Genomic DNA, 24,250 nt, shown 5'->3' with positions numbered 1-24,250 from the left:
GACACCAGAAAGGCAGCCTAACAAAGTCTGCCATGTGTGCCAGAGTCCCAACAGGCAAGACTTTGCTGTTGTCGTCATCAGGAGAATGTCCCTCAATCTCCTCATCCTCTTCCCTCTCTTCTGCCCATCCACGCTGAACAGATGGAATTAAACTTCCATGGGCACTTTCCTCTGCAGCTGAGGCAACAGTCTCCTTCCACCTACAAACTGACGGTGATCTGGCTATCGCCCTGTGTAATGTCTTCCCCCATTTCCACCTCTTTCACATGCAAAGCATTGGCATTAATTGTGAGCAGCGAGCGTTTGAGTAGACACAGAAGTGAGATAGTGACGCTGATAATAGCGTTATCGCCGCTCACCATCTGTGTTGATTCCTCAAAGTTTCTTAAAACCTCAGAGGTCAGATATCCATGCCCTCTCCTTGCTTGGGAAGAGCGGAATCTGACTGGAAAGACGACGACCATGTTGCAACTGGTATTCCACTACTGCTCTCTGCTGCTCACAAAGCCTGGCCAACATGTGGAACGTGCTCACGTCTCAACAGTTGGTGAGCTGGCAATTGTAAGCGCTGCTGCAGCATTGACAGACCGGCGGAAGCTGTCGATGACTTGCGGAAATGGGCGCACACGCGGCGCACCTTTACCAGTAGCTCAGGCAAATTGGGGTAGGGTTTGAGAAACCGCTGAACCACAAAGTTGAAGACGTGGGTTAGGCATGGGATGTGTGTGAGCTTTCCCGAGCTCCAAAGCCGCCACCAAGTTACGGTTATTATCAGACACAACCATGCCTGGTTCTAGGTTGAGTGGCGAGAGCCACAGCTCAGTCTGGTGTCACATCCCCTGCCACAGCTCTGTGGCGGTGTGCTGTTTGTCACCTAAGCAGATCAGCTTAAGCACGGCCTGTTGATGCTTCCCCACTGCAGTGCTGCACTGCTTCCAGCTACCGACTGATGGCGGACTGGTGCTGCAAGAGGATAATTCTGAGGTGGAGGAGGAGAAGTGGGGTTTGGAGCCACTAACGTAGGTGGTGGCGGAAACCCTGAAGGAATTGGGGCCTGCAATCCTTGGCGTCAGTAGCACCTGTGCCATCCCAGGGTACGACTCGCTCCCAGCCTCCACATTGTTCACCCAGTGTGCCGTCAGGGAAATTGTGTCCCTGCCCGAAAGCACTTGTCCATGTGTCAGTGGTTTAAGTGGACCTTCCCAGTAACTGCTTGGTTAGGGCACGGGTGATGTTACGGGACACATGCTGGTGTAAGGCGAGCACGGCACACCGCGAAAAAATAGTGGCGGCTGGGGACTGCGTAACAAGGGATGGACGCCGACATCAGGCTGCGGAAGGCCTCAGTGTCCAGAAGCCTAAATGGCAACATTTCCTGTGCCAGTAATTGGAAAGTTGTGAATTTAGTGCTATGCCCTGTGGGTGAGTGGCTGGGTATTTGTGCTTGCGTTCAATGGCCTGGGGTAAGGACATGCGTTCAATGGCCTGGGGTAAGGACATTTGTACGGTGCGCTGGGACACGGAAGTGGATGTGGTCGATGATGGTGCTTGCAAAGGTCCAGGTGCAGGGCGGGAGGCATCTGGGCCAGCACCTTTTGACACTGTATTGGCCAGCACGTAACAAAGGGGAAGAGGAGGCAGTGGTGTGACCCGCAGACACAGATTGTGGACCCAGGTGTTTGGCCCACCTATTACGGTGCTTTGCCATGTGGTGGATCATGCTGGTGGTGAGGTTGCTAGTGTCTACGCCTCTGCTCATTTTTGCATGGCACAGGTTGCAAATTACAATTCTTTTGTTGTCCACACTTTCCTCAAAAAAGCGCCTGACTGCGGAACACCTACCTCTTGGCAAGGGAGATTTCCGCAAGGATGTGCTCCGGGGAACAGTTGCAGGCCTGTTTTGGTGTGGCCCGCCTTCTCCCGTTTTGCCACCCCACTGCCTCTTACAGCCTGTTGCAGTGCTGTGGATCCCTCCCCCGCTGTATAGCTGTCCTCACTCGGCTTGCCACCTTCCCAGGTTGGGTCAGTGACTTCGTCGTCAAACACCTCCTCACTCTGCTCATCCTCCTGACTTGACCAAGCAACCACCTCAGTTATTGACAACTGTCTAATCAGCAACCTCTTGAGACACTAATTGCCGTTCCCCAGTCATCTTCTTGTGACTGTGGATGCTCAAGAGTTTGGGAATCAGGGCACAAGATTTCATGTCCCTCCTTCAAGCGAACTTGTCGAGAGGCCCAAATGAAGGAATGGCACTGAAAAGAGCTCCTCGGAATAGGAGTGTGGGATCACTTGTTTGGCAAGACTCTCCATGGTGGGAGGAAGGAGGATCAGGGTGAGGATTGTGTTGACCAAACTCTTGGCTACTCAGATTGGACTTGGTGGAAGACAGGGTGGTGCTTAACCGACTGGAAGCATTATTTGCTGCAATCCAACCGACTACCTGGTCGCACGGGTCTGACCTCGAGAGCGTTGTCCTGCGCCGCCCTGCAACCTGGGACATGAAGCTAGTTATTGTGGATGATTTGTTTCAACGCGCCCAAGGCCACGGCCTCGGTGTGCACAATCAGCATCACGGACACTTTCCTGTCTCTTACTGCTCTTCTTCATATTAAATGTTTATATATGCTTGAAAGTAAGTGTATGCGCAAAAATAAAAAAAACGGATTTGGGATGTGGAAACATCACACAGGCGAAATACCGCAGATAATGTCGCTAATAACCGCGGCGGCTAATATAAAATTACAGGGAATGTCACAGGTATTTGGGATGTGGAAACGTTACACAGGAGATGTAGCGCAGGTAATGTCCCTGTCCGCAGCAGACACCGTCTACGGAAATAGTACACTGGATGTCACTGATTAGTTTTTTGAATGTGCACACGTTACACAGGAGATGTAGCGTAGCTAATGTCGCTGTCTGCAGCGGCTAAACTATTGCATGCTATTTAGCGCAGGATGCGCTAAAAATATATATATATATATATATATGGCCTTCCTTAAAAGGATTTTTGGGTCTCTGATTATTTTTTTTTTTAAGTTGAAAAACTTAATTCACTCCCTACACTATTTTTCCCTTTTTCAGCACAACTCTCCCTGACTAATACTAAGCCGAACACGTGTCATCGGGTGCTATATAGCACCCAATGACTCATTCCGACCAGCCAATCACTAATGCCAGTAACCAATGTCGCTACGGCATTACAGTGAAGGGCAGTACTTACCTGCACATTTATTGGCTGCGTAGCCAAATACCGCCATGTGCCGAGCATCGAGATGCTCAAGCCGAACTGGTGTTCGGCCAAGCATGTTCGATCAACGCTAGTGTTGAGTCCAGTTATGTGATTTTTATCTTCATACTCGCTTGCTTACTGATGCTGTGCTCCCACAAATCAGCTGTAAGATACATTGAGAGGACTCCTGTCTATTATATGCATGAGCTCAGGAGTCCCCTCAATGCATTATACTGCTGGGTTGTGGGAGCAAGAAAATAATTGAGTATCAAGATAAAGATCCATAACCATAATCTTCCTCGCTTACACTACACACCGCATATCCTAATTTGTGGTTGTGTTTTGGAGCTGACAGATTCCCTTTAAGGGCAAGTAAAGGTAATGGCTTGGCCAACACACAGCCCTGACTGCAATCCCATAGAAGATTTGTGGGTAAAGCTGAAAGTGTGCATGCAAGGAGACCTACAGACCTGACTTGGATGCACTTGTTCTGTCTGTTAGGCCCCTTTCACACGAGCGAGTTTTCTGCGTGGGTGCAATGCGTGATGTGAACGCATAGTACCCGCACTAAATCCTGACCTATTCATTTTAATGGGTCTGTGTACATGAGCATATTTTTTATTTTATTTTTTTAACGCTGCCCTGGCCCCATAGAAGTGAATGGGGCTTCAGTGAAGTTTTTCACTGATGGTTGCTAAGATATGATGACTGTAAACCTTCAGTGTTATTTATTAATTTTTTCCACGCGCGTGAAAAAAAGCATTGCATCAGCACGGAAAAAAACGGACTATTTGCCATTTTTTGTCACTTCAACTACCCAATATTTTTTTTTATATAAGTGATCAAAAAGTCGCACACACTTCAAATTGGTATCTCTGAAAAGAACAGATCGTCCCGCAAAAAGAGTCCCCACACACCCCCTACACAACTACAAAAATGGTCAGAATATGGTTTAAAAAAAAAGTTTTCTCAAAGGTTTTTTTTTTTTTCAGTATTAAAACGCAAGAAAAATTATACAAGTGTGGTATCGTTGTAACCGTACTGACTTGGAGAATGAAGATAACAGGTCAATTTTACAAAGTAGTGTAAAAATAAAATAAATTAAAACCTTTATCTGAATTGCGTTTTTTTTTTTCTCTCACAATTTCTATCCCATTTGTTATATATTTTTTTCATTTCCTACTACATGGTATGCAACTGTAAATGGTGCCATTAGAAAGTACTTGTCCCGAAAAAATAAGCATAAGGCTATGTAAATGGGGAAAAATAAAGTTAGGACTATGGGAAGGCGTGGAGTGAAAATCGAAAACGCAAAATAAGGAAAATCTCAAAGTCCTAAAGGGGTTAATGACCAATAATAATTTCCCACTTTGTGTTCCAGCAGACATATATCATTTTAATTTTTTCTTCTAAATTCTTTTTTCGCTGGATTTTGAGGGTCTTTTTAGGAACCCTTTTGGGGTGTGTGTATATATAATGTATTTTATTTTTTGGGAGAAGTGTAAAAAAACTAACATTTTGTGTAATTTATTTACTGCGTTCACTGTGGTAAAAATAACATAATTTTATTATGTGGGTCAGAATACTGATGATGCAGTATTTCTATATAATTTCCTTTCCTCCTGCAGCTGCTCCTACAGACTGCAGGGTTGGGGGCCTACTGCTTTAACTACTCATATCTCTGGTTTGGTAGAAGCTAGAGATATGGGTGTCTGTATTGTTTGAAACATGGCATTCCAAGCTAGTAATTTCAATGACAACAATATGTTCAGTACACGGGAAGATGTCACTGTTAGAAATGCTTTCACTTCAAGCTATATTCACTTCATCCCAGTTTCTAACAGTGATATGTCCTGTTTATCTTGGACTAATGCTGCTAGCTTTCAAACAAGACCAGTCCCATGTTGCTACCATTTGGGAGATAGCAGCTAAATCTAAGAACAGTTAAGTACTTTTCCCACAGCCCGAGCTGAGCTTGGACAAAAGTTAGGTGATTTAACACCTTAACCCCTTAAGGACACAGCCTTTTTACATCTTAGGACCAGGCCATTTTTTGAAAATCTGACCAGAGTCCCTTTAAGTGCTGATAACTTTAAAACGCTTTGACTTATCCAGGCCGTTCTGAGATTGTTTTTTCGTCACATATTGTACTTCATGACACTGATAAAATGGAGTCAAAAAAATAATTTTTTTTGCACCAAAAAATACCTAATTTAACAAAAATTTGGAAAAATTTGCAAGTTTCAAAGTTTTAGTTTCTCTACTTCTGTAGTACATAGTAATACCCCCAAAAATTGTGATGACTTTACATTCCCCATATGTCTACTTCATGTTTGAATTGTTTTGGGAATGATATTTTATTTTTTGGGGATGTTATAAGGCTTAGAAGTTTAGAAGCAAATCTTGAAATTTTTCAGAAATTTACAAAAACTCAATTTTTAGGGACCAGTTCAGGTCTCAAGTCACTTTGCGAGCCTTACATTATAGAAACCACCCAAAAATGACCCCATCTAAGAAACTACACCCCTCAAGGTATTCAAAACTGATTTTGCATACGTTGTTAACCCTTTAGGTGTTGCACAAGAGTTATTGGCAAATGGGGAGGAAATTTGAGAATTTCATTTTTTGGTCTAATTTTTCATTTTAACCCATTTTTTCCACTAACAAACCAAGGGTTAACAGCCAAACAAGACTGTATCTTTATTGCCCTGACTCTGCCGTTTACAGAAACACCCAATATGTGGCCGTAAACTACTGTACGGCCACACAGCGGGGCGTAGAGTGAAAGGTGCGCCGTATGGTTTTTGGAAGGCTGATTTTTATGGACTGGTTTATTTACACCATGTCCCATTTGAAGCCCCCTGATGCACCCCTAGAGGAGAAACTCCCTAAAAGTGACCCCATCTAAGAAACTACACCCCTCAAGGTATTCAAAACTGATTTTACATACGTCGTTAACCCTTTAGGTGTTGCACAAGAGTTATTGGCAAATGGCGATGAAATTTGAGAATTTCATTTTTTTTGCCTAATTTTCCATTTTAACCCATTTGTTCCACTAACAAAGCAAGGGTTAACAGCCAAACAAGACTATCTTTATTGCCCTGACTCTGCTGTTTACAGAAACACCCCATATGGGGCCGTAAACTACTGTACGGCCGCACAGCAGGGCGTAGAGTGAAAGGTGCGCCGTTTGGTTTTTGGAGGGCTGATTTTGCTGGACTGTTTTTTTGGCACCAAGTCCCATTTGAAGCCCCCCTGATGCACCCCTAGATTATAAACTCCATAAAAGTGACCCCATCTAAGAAACTACACCCCTCAAGGTATTCAAAACTGATTTTACAAACACTGTTAACCCTTTAGGTGTTGCACAAGATTTAATGGAAAATAGAGAGATACAATTTCAAAATGTCACTTTTTTGGCAGATTTTCCATTTTAATATTTTTTTTCCAGTTATAAAGCAAGGGTTAACAGCCAAACAAAACTCATTATTTATGGCCCTAATTCTGTAGTTTACAGAAACACCCCATATGTGGTCGTAAACCGCTGTACGGGCACACGGCAGGGCGCAGAAGGAAAGGAACACCATATGGTTTTTGGAAGGCAGGTTTTGCTGGACTGTTTTTTTTTTACACCATGTCCCATTTGAAGCCCCCCTGATACACTCCTAGAGTAGAAACTCCAAAAAAGTGACCCCATTTTAGAAACTACGGGATAGGGTGGCAGTTTTGTTGGTACTAGTTTAGGGTACATATGATTTTTGGTTGCTCTATATTACACTTTTTGTGCGGCAAGGTAACAAGAAATAGCTTTTTTGGCACCGTTTTTTTTTTTTTGTTATTTACAACATTCATCTGACAGGTTAGATCATGTGGTAATTTTATAGAGCAGGTTGTCACGGACGCGGCGATACCTAATATGTATACAATTTTTTTTATTTATGTAAGTTTTACACAATGATTTCATTTTTAAAACCCAAAAAATGTTTTAGTGTCTCGATAGTCTAAGAGCCATAGTTTTTTCAGTTTTTGGGCGATTATCTTAAGTAGGGTCTCATTTTTTTGCGGGATGAGATGACGGTTTGATTGGCATCTATTTTGGGGTGCATATGACTTTTTGATTGCTTGCTATTACACTTTTTGTGACGTAAGATGACAAAAAATGGCTTTTTTTACACCGTTTTTATTTATTTTTTTACGGTGGTCATCTGAGGGGTTAGATCATGTGATATTTTTATAGAGCCGGGCGATACGGACGCGGCGATACCGACGCGGCGATACCTAATATGTATACTTTTTTTTTTATTTATGTAAGTTTTACACAATGATTTCATTTTTGAAACAAAAAAAATCATGTTTTAGTGTCTCCATAGTCTAAGAGCCATAGTTTCTTCAGTTTTTGGGCGATTATCTTGGGTAGGGTATAATTTTTGCGTGATGAGATGACGGTTTGATTGTTACAATTTTGGCGTACATGCGACTTTTTTGATCACTTTTATTACCTTTTTTGGGAAGTAAGGTGGGCAAAATTTCAATTTCATCATAGTTTTTTATTTTTTATTTTTATGGTGTTCACCGTTCGGGTAAAGTAACATGACCGTTTTATAGATCAGGTCGTTACGGACGCGGCGATACCAAACATGTGTAGGGAATTTTATTTTTTTCATTTTTTATCAGTGATAAATGTGTTTTTTGATTTTTACTTTTTTTTCACTTTTATTCACTTTTTTTTGACCCAGACCCACTTGGTTCTTGAAGATCCAGTGGGTCTGATGTCTGTATAATACAGTACAGAACAATATATATTGTACTGCACTGTATTTTACTTACACTGAACAGATCTATGCCTTTCAGCACAGATCTGTTCAGCACCATGGACAGCAGGATGCCTGAGAGGCGTCCTGTTGCCATGGGAACCTTCCCCGTCTGCTCAGAACTTCACAGACGGGGAAGGGTAAGGAGGGGATCTCTCGGGGGGCTGTCTGGGGGCTCTCTCCCTCTCTTTTGGGGGGCTGCAAAGGCACAGCAGCCCCCCGATAGGAGAGGGAGGGAGCTCCCTGCGCTGTTAACCTTTTCCATACAGCGGTCCGTACGGACCGCTGTATGGAAAGGGTTAAACGGCTGACATCGCATCGCAGATGTCAGCCGTTTATACCAGGGTGCCAGCAATGTGCTGGCACCCTGGTATACCCACCACACACCAATGCATTTTCAAGGGGAGGCGGGCGGGGGATCGCGATCCCGCCTGCCGCACCGCCCGCCTCCCGCACCGCCCACACCGCCCGCAACCCTCCCCCTGCACCTCCCGCCGCCATAAAAATCATTCGGGGGTGCAGGGGGGGGGGGGGGGGGGGGTGAATAAAACTTTTTTTTAGGCATATAAAGTTTCTGATCCCCGCGGTCAGGGACCGCGGGGACCAGAAACTGCAGAAATCGCAGCAAACCGCAGGTCTGAATTGACCTGCGGTTTGCCGCGATCGCCGACATGCCGCGATCGCCCGCGCATTTAGCCTAGGTGCCTGCTCAATGATTTGAGCAGGCACCGGGTTCCGATCACTGCCAGACGCACGGCAGTGATCGAAAATACACAGGGCGTACATGTACGCCCTGTGTCCTTAAGTACCAGGGCACAAGGGCGTACCTGTACGCCCTATGTCCTTAAGAGGTTAAGGACCAGCGCCGTACATGTACGGTGGGCTGATTGGGTGGATGCAGGAGCTGCGCCCGCCCGATCAACGGCCGGGGTTTGGCAGTCACTGATACCCGAACCTCTACTGTATGCCCCGGCATCGGTGAAAACCCTTGCACTGCCGTAGACAGCGCTGCCTGTGCGGGGTGGCCATTGGGTCCCTGCGCTGCTGTTACAGGGACGTGATGGCAGGGAAGGCAGCCCGATGCCTTCCTTAGGCATTGTGGCTGTATTCCGTGACAGTCTGCGAGATCCTGCCCCCTCCATCTTACAGGCCCAAAAGCTGTAAGTGTATAACAGTAAAGTAATCCACTTACAGCCAAAGCATTGCAATACAGAAGTATTGTAATGGATTGTAAAGGGGATCAGACCCCCAAAAGTTGAAGTCCCAGAGTGAGACAAAAAATGAAGTAATTTTTTGTAAAACTTTTTTTTACATTTCAAGTAAAAAAAAAAAAAAAGCGCCCTTTTCCCAAAATATATTTTTTTTGTAAAAAACGGGGAAAAGTAGAAACATTAGGTATCGCGGCATCTGTCTCGGCTAGCTCTATAACTCTACTTTCACACTAGCGGCAGGGCGGATTCGACAGGCTGTTCACCCTGTTGGATCCGTCCTGCCGCTATTTCGCCAGACTGCCGCTCCGTCCCCATTGACTATAAAGGGGACGGGGGCGCAGCACGGCAAGAGGCCGCCGGACTAAAGTCTAACATGCAATACTTTTAGTCCGGCGGCCTTTCGCTGTGCACTGCCGGGCTGCGGCTGAGCTCCGCCCCCGTCCCCATTATAGTCAGTGGGGACGGAGCGGCGGCACAGCGAAATAGCGGCAGGACGGATCCGACAGGGTGAACAGCCTGTCGGATCCGTCCTGCCGCTAGTGTGAAAGTAGCCTAAAAATCACATGACCTAACCCTTCAGGTGAACACGTCAAAAAAAATAAAAGCTGCTAAAAAAAAAAAAATTTTTTTGTCACATTACATCACTAAAAGTGCAACACAAAGTGATCAAAAAGGCGTATGCCCCCCAAAATAGTACCAATCTAACGGTCACCTCATCCCGCAAAAAAAAAATGCCCCTACCTAAGGCAATCGCCCCAAAAATATATAGTATACATAATGGGTATTGCCACGTCCGTAATGACCTGCTCTATAAAAATATCACATGACCTAACCCCTCGGGTGAACACCGTTAAAAATAAAAACTGTAAAGTCAAAATATATATATATATATATATATATATATGTGTCACCTTACATCACAAAGTGTAATACCAAGCGATCAGAGTCATATGCACCCTCAAATAGTACCAATTAAAACCGTCATCTCATACCGAAAAAGAGCCCCTACATAAGACAGTTGCCCAAAAATGTAAAAACAAAAAAAAAATAAAAAATTGGCTTTCAGAATATGGATACATATTGCCAGAAATGCCTGCCGGATCCTGAAATCCGTATGCAAATGGTTAGCATTTGTAGACTGATGCGGATCCGTCTCCCAAATGCATTGCAATACCGGATCAGTCTCTCTGGTGTCATCTGGAAAAACGGATCCAGTATTTTTTTTTCCACATTTTTAAAGGTCTGCGCAGACTGGAAAACCGGATCTGTTTTTACGGACCACTTGGTGCCGGATCCGGCATAATGCATTTTAATAGAAAATAATGCAGGATCCGTTCCGGAATTTCATGCTGCGGTATTTTCTCTGGCCAAATACCGTAAGAGTGGCTGAACTGAAGACTTCCTGATGCATACTGAACGGATTGCTTTCAATCAGCCCCTATGACAGAACTCAATACTGTAAAACTTTAACGGTAGCGTGAAAGTACCCTAAAATGGAAAATCTGCCAAAAAAGTGAATTTCCATCTACATTTTCCTTTAATTTTTGTGAACCACCTAAAGGGTTAACAATTTGTAAAATCTGTTTTGAATGAGGGGTGTAGTTTCTAAAATGAGGTAATTTTTGGGTGGTTTCTATTGTGTAAGCCTTACAAAGTGACTTCAGACCTGAACTGGTCCTTTAAAGGGACACTGACAGGCCAAAACAGCATATATAGTTAGATATATCACATTACAGGTCTTATACAGTCTTTTAAAAGCATATAAGTATCCCCCCTGTCCACCTTATAAAGAGCGAAATATAAAGTTTTATAACCTGCTTCTCCTGTCGGCAATCTGCCCAAGGCGCGGCGTTTCATGTGAAAATGCTCCCAGCCAGCCTTCCCAACTGCCGTTCTTAAGCCCCGCCCAGCTCATCATTATTCACTTCGCTGGGTGGCGGCTAGAACTCTCCCCAGTACCGATCCAGCTGCAGCTACCTCGAAGACGCAGGCTGGTGTGTGTACGCAGGCGCGATCGCACGGCGGGGCGCAGGCGCAGAAGATTGGGCATGAACGATGCCCGGAGGATTGAATTGCGCAGGATCGGGACTGGGGAGAGTTCTAGCCGCCGCCCAGCGAAGTGAATATTGATGAGCTGGGCGGGGCTTCAAACGGCAGTTGGGAAGGCTGGCTGGGCGCATTTTCACATGAAACGCCGCCCCTTGGGCAGATTGCTGACAGGAGAAGCAGGTTATAAAACTTTATATTTCGCTCTTTATAAGGTGGTCAGGGGGGATACTTATATGCTTTTAAAAGACTGTATAAGACCTGTAATGTGATATATCTAACTATATATGCTGTTTTGGCCTGTCAGTGTCCCTTTAAAGTGGGTTTTGGAAATTTTTCAGAAAAATTTCAAGATTTGCTTCTAAATTGCCTTCTAACATCCCAAAAAAAGAAAATGTCATTTACAAAAGATCCAAACATAAAGTAGACATATGGGACATGTAAAGTAATTATTTTAGAAGGTATCACTAGCTATTTTAAAAGCAGAAGTTGACGTTTTGAAAATTGCTAATTTTTCCAATTTTTAGGTAAATTTGTTGTTTTTTTATTTTTATAAATGAAATATTTTGACTCATTTACCACTGTCATGATGTAACGAGTAAACAATCTCGGAATGGCTTGGATAAGTAAAAGCGTTTTTAAAGTGATCACTGCATAAAGTGACGCTGGTCAGATTTGCAAAAAAATGTCCTTGTCCTTAAGCTGGTTAACCCCTTAAGGACCCAGGACGTACCGGTACGCCCTATTTCCCGAGTCCTTAAGGACCCAGGACGTACCGGTACGTTCTGACTTGAAATCTGTATTCCGGCGCCCCAGGGGTTAATTGGAACGGGATTTCGGCTGAAATCATTCAGCTGGCATCCCGTAACAATGCAGGGGGGGGGGGGGGTCATTTGACCCCCCCCCCCCGTATCGGCGATCGCAGCAAACCGCAGGTCAATTCAGACCTGCGGTTTGCTGCGCTTTTTGCAGTTTCTGATCCCCGCGGACCCTGACCGCTGGGATCAGAAGCTTTAGAGTGGCTAAAATCATTATTTTTCACCCCCCCCCCCCCTGCACCCCTGCACGATTTTATGTCGGCGGGTGGTGCGGGGGGGGGGGGGGGGGGCGTTGCGGGAGGCGGGCGGTGCGGCAGGCGGGATCGCGATCCCCCGCCCGCCTCCCCATGAACGATCGTTGGCTTCTAGTGGTTATACCAGGGTGCCAGCACATTGCTGGCACCCTGGTATAAACGGCTGACATCTGTGAAGATGTCAGCCGTTTAACCCTTTCCATACCGCGGTCCGTACGGACCGCTGTATGGAAAAAGTTAACTGTCATCGATCAGGGAGCTCCCTCCCTCTCCATCGGGGGGCTGCTGTGCCTTTGCAGCCCCCCGATGGAGAGGGAGAGAGCCCCCAGAGAGCCCCCCTCAGCCCCGTGCTTACCCTTCCCCGTCTGCGAAGTTCTGAGCAGACGGGGAGGGTTCCATGGTGCTGAACAGATCTGTGCTAAAAGCATAGATCTGTTCAGTGTAAGTAAAATACAGTACAGAACAATATATATTGTACTGTACTGTATTATACAGACATCAGACCCACTGGATCTTCAAGAACCAAGTGGGTCTGGGTCACAAAAATGTAAAAAAAAGTTAAGATAAAAAAAAAAAAAACATTTATCACTGAATAAAAATTAAAAAAATAAAATACACTACACATATTAGGTATCGCCGCGTCCGTAACGACCTGATCTATAAAACAGTCATGTTACTTTCCCCGCACGGTGAACGCCATAAAAATAAAAAAATAAAAACTATGAGAAAATTGAAATTTTGCCCACCTTACTTCCCAAAAAAGGTAATAAAAGTGATCAAAAAAGTTGAATGTACGCCAAAATAGTACCAATCAAACCGTCATCTCATCCCGCAAAAAATGAGACCCTACCCAAGATAATCGCCCAAAAACTGAAAAAACTATGGCTCTTAGACTATGGAAACACTAAAACATGATTTTTTTTTTGTTTCAAAAATGAAATCATTGTGTAAAACTTACATAAATAAAAAAAAAGTATACATATTAGGTATCGCCGCGTCCGTATCGACCGGCTCTATAAAAATATCACATGACCTAACCCCTCAGGTGACCACCGTAAAAAAAATAAAAACAAAAACGGTGTAAAAAAAGCAATTTTTTGCCATCTTACGTCACAAAAAGTGTAATAGCGAGCGGTCAAAGTCATATGCACCCCAAAATAGTGCCAATCAAACCGTCATCTCATCCCGCAAAAAATGAAACCCTACTCAAGATAGTCGCCCAAAAACTGAAAAAACTATGGCTCTTAGACTATGGAGACACAAACATTTTTTTGGTTTTAAAAATGAAGTTATTGTATAAAACTTACATAAATAAAAAAAATTGTATACATATTAGGTATCGCCGCGTCCGTGACAAGCTGCTCTATAAAATTACCACATGATAAAACCTGTCAGAGAAATTTTGTAAATAACAAAAAAAAAAACGTGCCAAAAAAGCTATTTCTTGTTACCTTGCTGCACAAAAAGTGTAATATAGAGCAACCAAAAATCATATGTACCCTAAACTAGTACCAACAAAACTGCCACCCTATCCCGTAGTTTCTAAAATAGTCACTTTTTTGGAGTTTCTACTCTAGGGGTGCATCAGGGGGGCTTCAAATGGGACATGGTGTCAAAAAACCAGTCCAGCAAAATCTGCCTTCCAAAAACCGTATGGCATTCCTTTCCTTCTGCGTCCTGCCGTGTGCCCGTACAGCGGTTTACGGCCACATATGGGGTGTTTCTGTAAACTACAGAATAAGGGCCATAAATAATGAGTTTTGTTTGGCTGTTAACCCTTGCTTTGTAACTGGAAAAAAAATATTAAAATGGAAAATCTGCCAAAAATGTGAAATTTTGAAATTGTGTCTCTATTTTCCATTAAATCTTGTGCAACACCTAAAGGGTTAACAAAGTTTGTAAAATCAGTTTTGAATACCTTGAGGGATGTAGTTTCTTAGATGGGGTCACTTTTATGGAGTTTCTTCTCTAGGGTGCATCAGGGGGGCTTCAAATGGGACATGGTGTCAAAAAAAACAGTCCAGCAAAATCTGTCTTCCAAAAACCAAACCGCGCACCTTTCACTCTACGCCCTACTGTGTGGTCGTACAGTAGTTTACGGCCACATATTGGGTGTTTCTGTAAACAGCAGAGACAGGGCAATAAAGATACAGTCTTGTTTGGCTGTTAACCCTTGCTTTGTTAATGGAAAAAATGGGTTAAAATTGAAAATTAGGCAAAAAAATGAAATTCTCAAATTTCATCCCCATTTGCCAATAACTCTTGTGCAACACCTAAAGGGTTAACGACGTATGTAAAATCAGTTTTGAATACCTTGAGGGGTGTACTTTCTTAGATGGGGTCACTTTTAGGGAGTTTCTCCTCTAGGGGTGCATCAGGGGGCTTCAAATGGGACATGTCAAAAAACCAGTCCATAAAAATCAGCCTTCCAAAAACCAAACGGCGCACCTTTCCCTCTACGCCCCGCTGTGTGGCCGTACAGTAGTTTACGGCCACATATTGGGTGTTTCTGTAAACGGCAGAGTCAGGGCAATAAAGATACGGTCTTGTTTGGCTGTTAACCCTTGCTTTGGTAGTGGAAAAAATGGGTTAAAATGAAAAATTAGACAAAAAATGAAATTCTCAAATTTCCTCCCTATTTTCCAATAACTCTTGTGCAACACCTAAAGGGTTAACAATGTATGCAAAATCAGTTTTGAATACCTTGAGGGGTGTAGTTTCTTAGATGGGGTCATTTTTGGGTGGTTTCTATTATGTAAGCCTCGCAAAGTGACTTGAGACCTGAACTGGTCCCTAAAAATTGAGTTTTTGTAAATTTCTGAAAAATGTCAAGATTTGCTTCTAAACTTCTAAGCCTTATAACATCCCCAAAAAATAAAATATCATTCCCAAAACAATTCAAACATGAAGTAGACATATGGGGAATGTAAAGTCATCACAATTTTTGGGGGTATTACTATGTATTACAGAAGTAGAGAAACTGAAACTTTGAAATTTGCAAATTTTTCAAAATTTTTGGTAAATTAGGTATTTTTTTGTGCAAAAAAAATAATTTTTTTGACTTCATTTTACCAGTGTCATGAAGTACAATATGTGACGAAAAAACAATCTCAGAATGGCCTGGATAAGTCAAAGCGTTTTAAAGTTATGAGCACTTAAAGTGACACTGGTCAGATTTGCAAAAAATGGCCTGGTCCTTAAGGTGAAAATGAGCTCGGTCCTTAAGGGGTTAAAGGGCTTCTGTCAGCCCACTAAATCGTTTTTTTTTTTTTTTTGCTTAATAATAACCCCTACACTGCGATTTATCCATACATAAGTAAAATAATAATTTTGGTTCAGTAGAATTTGCTAAAACCCTATTTTTATAATATGTAAATTACCTTGCTACCAGCAAGTAGCCGCCCTACTTGCTGGTAGCAGCCGCATCCTCCGATGGTAATGACGCCCCCTCTGCTTGTTGATTGACAGGGCCAGCGGACGGGATCTTTCTCCGCTGGCCCTGCCTGTTTTCATTCAATATCTGGCGCCTGCGCCGCGGCCGTACCTATCTTCAATCGGCGCAGGCGCACTGAGAGGCGGCCACTCACTCGGCCGCTTCATCCTCAATGCGCCTGCGCCGATGACGTCACATCTACACCCGGCGCAGGCGCATTGAGGATGAAGCGGCCGAGTGAGTGGCCGCCTCTCAGTGCGCCTGCGCCGATTGAAGATGGGTACGGCCGCGGCGCAGGCGCCAGATATTGAATGAAAACAGGCAGGGCCAGCGGAGAAAGATCCCGTCCGCTGGCCCTGTCAATCAACAAGCGGAGGGGGCGTCATTACCATCGGAGGATGCGGCTGCTACCAGCAAGTAGCCGCCCTACTTGCTGGTAGCAAGGTAATTTACATATTATAAAAATAGGGTTTTAGCAAATTCTACTGAACCAAAATTATTATTTTACTTGTGTATGGATAAATCGCAGTGTAGGGGTTATTATTAAGCAAAAAAAAAAAAAAAAAACGGTTTAGTGGGCTGACAGAAGCCCTTTAAAGACCATACCAAGTCCTAGGCACTTTTATGTAAACTTCTAATCCACTGTGAATGCATTAAAAGAAATAAACACTGAAATCCTCTAGTATCATTCTGACACTTCACATTCTTGAAATCTAGTAGCGATTTCCGAGGTACCAGTTGAAACCGAAGCTGATTTCGGTTCCAAGTTTTGAACTGGTTTTCCAATTTAAAAATCTAGTACCAAAGTTATTCAACGAAGTCACGAGCGACATCGAATAAGTAACTTCGCCTTATTGGAGGCAGTATATTTTAATGCTGTACGGAGACAGATCTCTCTCTATACAGCATTAAAACAAAGTTTTTAGCGAAGAGACTTCGGATATTGCATCTGAAGCTCGCTTCTCTCATCCCTAATCCTAAATGACCCCAACCGTTACCAAGGCTGAGATATGAAGTATTAAAACAGGATCCCCCCCCTCTTTTCCTGCTACTGAACATTTAGTGCTTCTACTCAGTCAAGTCGATCTCTAATGAAGTCGATTAATTAAAACTTAAAATTTTAATTAATGTGGCGAAGGTATATTCACACTTATGACTTATCTGACCTACTTAAAACGATACCAAGACCTACAGTTTAATGTTCATCATTTTCATTTTATTCTTAATCAAGGTGTGCATTTACGTAAGCAGCATTCCTTCATTGAACAAGGCAAGAAGTGCCGGTACTGTGATACGGTCTTCCATGAGCGTTATGCCCTCATACAGCACCAGAAGTCTCACAAAAATGAAAAAAGATTCAAATGTGACCAGTGTGAATATGCTTGCAGACAGGTAAGTTACCTTTTGGCACAGTATGGTCACATTTTCTTTTAAATGTTAAAGGGGTTGTCTGGGTTCAGAGCTGAACCCAGACATATCCCTATCTTCACCCCTCCGATGCTTTCCCTTGCGCTGTATCATGCAGGGCAAGTGCTTCCGCCCAGCAGTGTCCCTGGTGATGTCACAACTCTGATGGGCTGGCTTTAGCGCTGCCCTAGCCATTTTACAGCCTGCCCATTAGTGCCAATGATGTCACCCGGTTTACTGCTGGGCGGAAGCCTCCACCTAGCAGTCACTATGGAGAGCCTGGTAAGTCACCGGATCTCCTAAAAATTCCTTTGCCCTGCGCGATGCTCACATTACAATGCTCATCAGGAGGTGTGGTCTTGTTCACTTTTAAGTGTTTTTTGTTTAAACTGGTGTATATATATGTGTGTGTGTGTGTGTGTGTGTGTGTGTGTGTGTATGTATGTATATATATAATATATGTATATATATATTTATATTTATGTAGCTGTGTATAATATAATTTTTATTTGTGGAAGTTTGACTACATTATTTGTTTTATTCAGGAACGTCACATGATAATGCACAAACGTACCCATACTGGAGAGAAACCATATGCATGCAGCCATTGCGACAAAACGTTTCGTCAGAAGCAGCTTCTGGACATGCATTTCAAGAGATATCATGATCCTAGCTTTGTTCCTGCTGCATTTGTGTGTTCAAAGTGTGGAAAAACCTTTACGCGAAGGGTAAGATGTTGGAATAAACTGTTTTTCATAGAAAAAAGCAAAAGCTGTATGCAAAACTATAGGCTGTACAGATTATCATAAATTCAGACTAACATTCCTTCCTTCATGGCATCCTCCACTCTGTTGGCTTTTAACTCCTTTCTATTTTGTACTGTTACGTTGCTTCAAATAGGTCGTTAATGCAAAAAGACCTAATAGTACAGCACTGCGGTGGTGAGGACTTCAGAACTGTCTGCACCATCACTTTCAGGTGGCATCCTACTTTCAGTGCTAGGTTCTGAGATAAAGGGATTGTCTCATGAAAAATATTCTAGAGTTCAAAACGGCATCGAAATACTTTTTGAATTCCATGCAATTTAAAATGTAGCCAGTTATTCAATAAAATGTGTCTGTATGAACACCACCTATTTCTTATTTCTTTGTCCTGCTCACCGATATGGCCGCACATGCTCAGCATCATCCTTTATCTGCCTCCTGAGCTGTGATAGGGAGAGCCTGGACACGCCCCCTGAGCTGAGGCAGAAAAGACACTCCTCTTGAGCTGTCAGCTTGATATAAATCTAGGAGAGCAATGAATGTGGGACACAGGACTGGTTCTAGCTTTGTTAGAAAGATATTGTATACTAGATGTCAGATTTTTATTTTTTGTTGGTCATGGGATAACCCCTTTTTAATTTTGCTGTCGCCAGTTTAACCCCCTGGGTAGCTCTATAAATTCATATGTACTGAACCCCCCCCTAGTGGTGACTCCAAACAGTTCATGGTGGGTATGGAGCTTAAAAGGGGGATATTAAGGTCTTGTATTCCTGGCACTTTTGCAGCATAAATACGTTGAAAAATACTTAGTCGGGTCACTTTATTATTGGCACTTCCTACTTTTGACCTCAGCGCGCTGAGCCACCACTAGGGGGGGGGGGGGGGGGGGGGTTCAGTGCATATGAATTTATAGAGCTACCGGCTCATGAAAGAAGTCGCGTCATGAGCCGGCATGATGGGTATGTAAGGTGTGCAAATAGGCACACTCATCCCTTGTTGAGGTCATGATTAACGGGTGGTTTATCAGATGCCAAAATTCTAATTACTGTTTTTTCTGGACGAGCGTGCTATTTCTGAAACTGCTGTTTGTGAACTGTTCACCTGCTCCTGTGGTGAAAATGCATCATGAGAGGACAAGTGGCACCATTTCATGCTAATCGGTAGGAGTGCTCAGTGTCAAAACCCCCTGATATAATGATGACCTATTCTGCATATAGGTCATCAATATTTAGAGACCAGAGACCCCCCCTCGTGCGCAAATGCTGTGGCATACATTCAGACGGTTACTGCTACAGCAAGTCAGTGTCCTCAGTGGCGATACTACATTGTACAGCATTAGACCATGATGCCAAATATTTGCTGTAGCCGTCACATCGATGAATGAATAAATTTCTAGTTCTAGAAGACTGTGCACATAGGTGGGATTGCATTTTCATGGCAGGTTCCTTTTATTGCTTAGTCTGTACCTCCAATGCTTTTTAATACTTGTATGAACTCAATTTTGCTCCTATGTTATCTCTGTGATCACATTTGTGCTCTTGCTTCTCGCTTCAGAATACAATGTCAAGGCATGCAGATAATTGCACTGGCCCTGATGGTACAGATGGCGAAAATGGTGGGGATGCTGAGGCAATACATAAGAAAGCAAAACGTGGACGCAAGAGAAAGATGCGCTCCAAAAAGGAAGGCTCGACTGATAGTGGTAAGAATATACAGTTTAGGAAAAAATTTTTTTAGATTTTGTAGATGGCTTGAATCATCAAAGATCTCTGTAGTTTTGCAAATCTTTTATCTTTTTGTCCCTCTCTGCAGTGGTGTGGTTAGCTCTCCATATTGCTCTCCTTGGCATTTCTAGGAGACCTTAAAAGCCAGTTGGGTGGGTACATTCAGCTGTTGGCTACCCACCTTTTGTTCTGGTGATCTTTAGTGTTCAGCAAACTTGCGATTTCCAAGTTCCGGTTATCTAAGAATTCTGTAATGGGTTCTGTTACCACAGACCATAACTGAATTCTATTACAGCATGCACCAAGGAAGTCTGTTATGGCCAGCATAGACTTCTACTATGACGGAATGCCTCTTATAGGCTTCCGTGGTGCATACTGTCAGAATTCCATTATGGTCTGTGGTGATGGAATTCTTAGATAACCTGAAATTGCAAGTTCGCTCAACACTACTGATCTCAACTTTAATATATTAAGTGAGAGATAAGAAATATCAAGCTGGCACTGCCACACGTGTCTGTATGATCACATAAATCACTTAATCGCACTGACTCACTAGCTTCACGGTGGTGCTCTGCTGGTGATGTAGTCCATATTATGGTATCCAAAAATAGAAAAAAGTACCGCGGCACTCACCATCAATCTTAAATTGCAGTTTATTTCATAGTTACAAAAATGTGGTGGACATGGAGCAGTACGCAGGTGTATGGATCGGCAACAGCTGTTTCGCGCTAACTCGCTCTTTGTCAAGCCTTGAGCTGAGAACCGTGTACACTCCTTTTTGGAACGCTTTAATTTTCACTTATAAGCTTCTTGGTGCTGAAGGTTTGATTTTGTATTATTATTTTTAGAGGATAATGCAGATCCAGACTTTGATGATGAAGATGACGAAGAGGAGGAAGATGAACTTCCAGTTGAGATAATAGATCATGAAGCAGAACAGTCACTAACTTCACTATCCCCTCCTGCTAAGAAACGCAGAGGAAGGCCACCCGGAAAGACTAATCAGCTGAAACAAAGTATGTTTCTGTAGTTTTATTTTAATCAAAGGTGTGAAATTGCCTTGAACTTGTTATAAAAAGCATTCCATTTGCATAAAGTTCGAATTTTTGTAGGCAGAAAACTGGTAAAGTTGAGTAATGTGCCCTATTGACTTATATGGGAAAGCTTTGTATATGTGCTGTGACCTGTATGGGGTGGATGATCTGCGTCCTCTGTCTAGAACAGGTCAGCCTATTATAAGGCTCAGCGGTTGGAGAGAGATTTCAGGGATTTTTATTTTTATTTTTTTATTTATACAATGGTGAAATATGGAATATAGGTAACACAGAAAATTAGGAAGGATAATTGACTGCAAGCAATCCAGTACTTGTATGCTGTATCTGAGCACCGTTAAAAACCGAAGATTCTTTTCAGACTATCAAATAATGCTAATACTTTTTTCCCCCCAGCTGCTACAGTTATTCAAGTGGAGGATCAAAGTACAGGAGAAATTGAAAACATCATAGTACAAGTGAAGAAAGAAACTGACATGGAAGCAGAAGTAGTAATAGATGCTCCACCAACTGTTCCTACAGTTGAAGCTCCAAATGGAGATCTCAGTACTCCAGAGATGATATTTAGCCTGATGGACCGGTGATGAATAAAAGATTTTTTTGGCTTCTGATTGAACTGGCAGGGGCTGTGTTTAAATGGCTCATTTCTATTTTATGGGAAATGTTTTATTTTTGTTTCTCTTTTTGTTAATTTAGCTTTCAGTAAATTTTAAGGACTTTTACTGAACCGGTTAGGCGGAAAGATGGTAATACACATTGGCTGTCTAAGGATGTGGTCTTCAGTATATAAAAAAAAAAGTGAAGTCATGGACGCCTAGAAGTTGTACGTAGTGTTGGTGGCATTTTAGAGAATTCAGTAAAAGAAAAGTGACTACTTTCTTAGTTGCTTATTTTTACGTTTTGGCATTGAGATCTCAAGCGAGGGTCTTACCCAATTTAAAAACGGAATAACTTGTTCTTTTAGCAAATTCTTTCATTTTTTTAAATGGTATTAGGCATATGTAAAAAGATAAATGTCAAATGCAGATGGACTGGCTATAAAATCGGCTATTACTTTTGTGTACATTGTTTTATTTGCATTAGCGAAAATTGAATCCTGATGAGGCCTACATTTTTATTGTAAAAATTATGGCATAAAACAGATTATTCCCAGAAGTACAACTGATTGCTACACATGGATGTCCATCATTAGTATATATAGCATGCTTAAATGTTTTTGATTTTCTTTTTCAGAATATGGCTTTGTTGTGCAACACTTGATTCTGTAAATAACTTTTTTACATTTAATCTTTTTCTATTAAGAAATTTCAATAACTGTGGCAAGATGTAGTCAGTCATTTTAATTGCTGACTTGGGAAGAATGAATATACATAAATGTCCTTGGATGATAAAATTTGCAAATTTTGAACCAAAAGCTAAATGTTGGCTGTTTTTCCCTCCCATCTCCATACTGTCCATGACCATAAATTTAATTATGCATGATACATATTGACGCCAGTTTTTTTACACTATTTTCTTATATATTTTATATATATATATATATATATATATATATATAATTATTTTTTTTTTCTCTCATATTAAGTGAAACTCCATTCCGTTTGCCTGTAATTTAATTTACTCTAAATGTTCTCCTTTTCAATAGCTTTCACTTTAGATTTTGAAAAGTCCGTTCTTGTGGATTTTCTTCATTTTATAACCTTCTGTCCTGTGATATTTTCATTTTAAGAGGCCAACATTGTTTCATTGTTAAAATATTGTGATGGGCAAAAAAAATAGGGGTTTTCCAATGCGAATGTACTACTGTACAGCTAATAAATAATGTAGGATTATTTTGTCTGATGATTTCTTTGTAAATATACCTGTTCCTTTCTCTTTGTCACTTATGAGCAGGGCCAGACTGGGAATTTATTGTGGCCCTAAAAAAAAAAAAAAAAAAAACTGTTGCCCCATGTTGTAGGTGGGCACAAATGACAGAAGGTGGGAGTAACACAAATAGGCTTGGTCAGCTCAAGTACTTGGAGCAGGCACACGAACGCCGGTCCAGCAATACCATAGAAGTGCAGCACAATTTGCTGTCCCAGCAGAGCCAAATACCACAGTACAGCACAATATATAGCTCTTCGGTATTCATCTGCATCACCATTCATAGGACGATATCGCCGTCCTGAGTCTGTTGGCCCACCGAACATTGACTAATTGGGAAGTCTTAAGGTAGGGTCAATGGCCCATCTGCCCCTGCTTGTGGGCAGTATAGTTGCAACACATTTTGCAGTGTAAATTTTTATTTATTTTTTAATTCCTAATGGCTATTCACACCCTTTTGCATTTAATTCTTTCAGAACCTTGAAAGGCTGTTTGCAAGCTGCTACAATTTTCAGACTTTTCATGTGGTAATGTCCCTTTCAGTACATGTTTTATGTAATGTGTGTGTTCTGGAGGCTGCAGTTTCCATTAGCTCTTATGTATCATATATCCCTCTCCCCCTTTATCTCTCTTATCTTGGTGCACGTAAGGCACAAAGTGTAGAGGAGGTGGTTGGGTGTATTCTGGATATCTTGTGTTGGAAGGTGTCTCCTAGTTCGTAATGGTAGAAACTAGATTTGGTTACCATCATGTGGGGCTGTAATAGATTACAGAATACTAAATCTACCAAGATAAATCCCCCTTCGCACTCATATATACATATTGCAGATTCCACATCAGGTTTTTTCAGTGTTGAAAATTCTCCATATGAACCTACCCTAAAGCCTCATTCACACATCAGTATTTTGGTCAGTAATTTCTATCAGTGATTGTGAGCCAAAACCAGAATTGGAGCCTCCACAAAGGTGAGAAAAATCACCAAAATAAAGTGGCCTAAATGGGAGGAAATGATCAAAAAACCCCACACTGTCGCGTGTTTATGACCGCGTGAGCAATTCCTCCGCATGTGATCCGTTGCTGGCGGCAATCCCCAGCAAAAAATGCATACAATGGAGGATGTCGGCAGTGGACCACATGCACCACAAAAGCATCCTACACAAGATTGAGTAGTGTGTGGATGAAAATATACAAATACATAAATCACTGCAAAAGGTGCACCACAATGATATGCAACTGACAACACTGGCCAATCCCTCAGGCTGATGTTAAGAACTGAGACTTTAGCCAATGTATTACTGTCAGGAACACAACGGAGCGTTTTTTGCACAACCGTCAAGGTATCTAAGTGGGGCATGGGTCCTACCACTAGACTACCTACGGTGTGTGAATTGTGCTAAGATCTAACTCACAGCCAAGCTCCCACATACCTCCATAGTGAGATCATTCATGCAGTGGGAGAAGGGATAGGGCTGCAAGCCCCACCTATAATAGCCCATGTTACACAGGCTACCAGGTGCACTAGAATGTTACCAGCATTGTGCAATGGCACACTCCATACATATAAAGAAAAATCACAAATAGTTTTTTGAGCATTTCCTAAAGCATTCTAGTTCCCTATAAGTATTTTAGTAA

General features: G+C 42.4%; 1 protein-coding gene across 3 annotated transcripts in view; it reads left to right on the top strand.

Annotated features, from left to right (window-relative positions):
- The window catches only part of CTCF (CCCTC-binding factor), a 71,106-nt gene extending 49,551 nt beyond the window's left edge, over positions 1-21,555 (top strand). For all 3 annotated transcript variants that reach the window (XM_040409648.1, XM_040409650.1, XM_040409649.1), the window contains exons 7-11: positions 17,037-17,197; positions 17,758-17,940; positions 19,531-19,678; positions 20,549-20,716; positions 21,149-21,555. In XM_040409648.1, coding sequence (XP_040265582.1) covers positions 17,037-17,197; positions 17,758-17,940; positions 19,531-19,678; positions 20,549-20,716; positions 21,149-21,336 — 848 coding nt within the window. In that variant the 3' untranslated portion in view covers positions 21,337-21,555. The remainder of the gene's footprint in view (positions 1-17,036; positions 17,198-17,757; positions 17,941-19,530; positions 19,679-20,548; positions 20,717-21,148) is intronic.
- Positions 21,556-24,250: the final 2,695 nt, after the last annotated feature.

The sequence above is a fragment of the Bufo bufo genome, chromosome 10 (genome assembly GCF_905171765.1).
Source record: "Bufo bufo chromosome 10, aBufBuf1.1, whole genome shotgun sequence".
In the NCBI taxonomy this organism is placed as follows: domain Eukaryota; kingdom Metazoa; phylum Chordata; class Amphibia; order Anura; family Bufonidae; genus Bufo; species Bufo bufo.
Note: the sequence above shows the minus strand (reverse complement) of the source record. Positions and strands in the feature narration are given on the sequence as shown.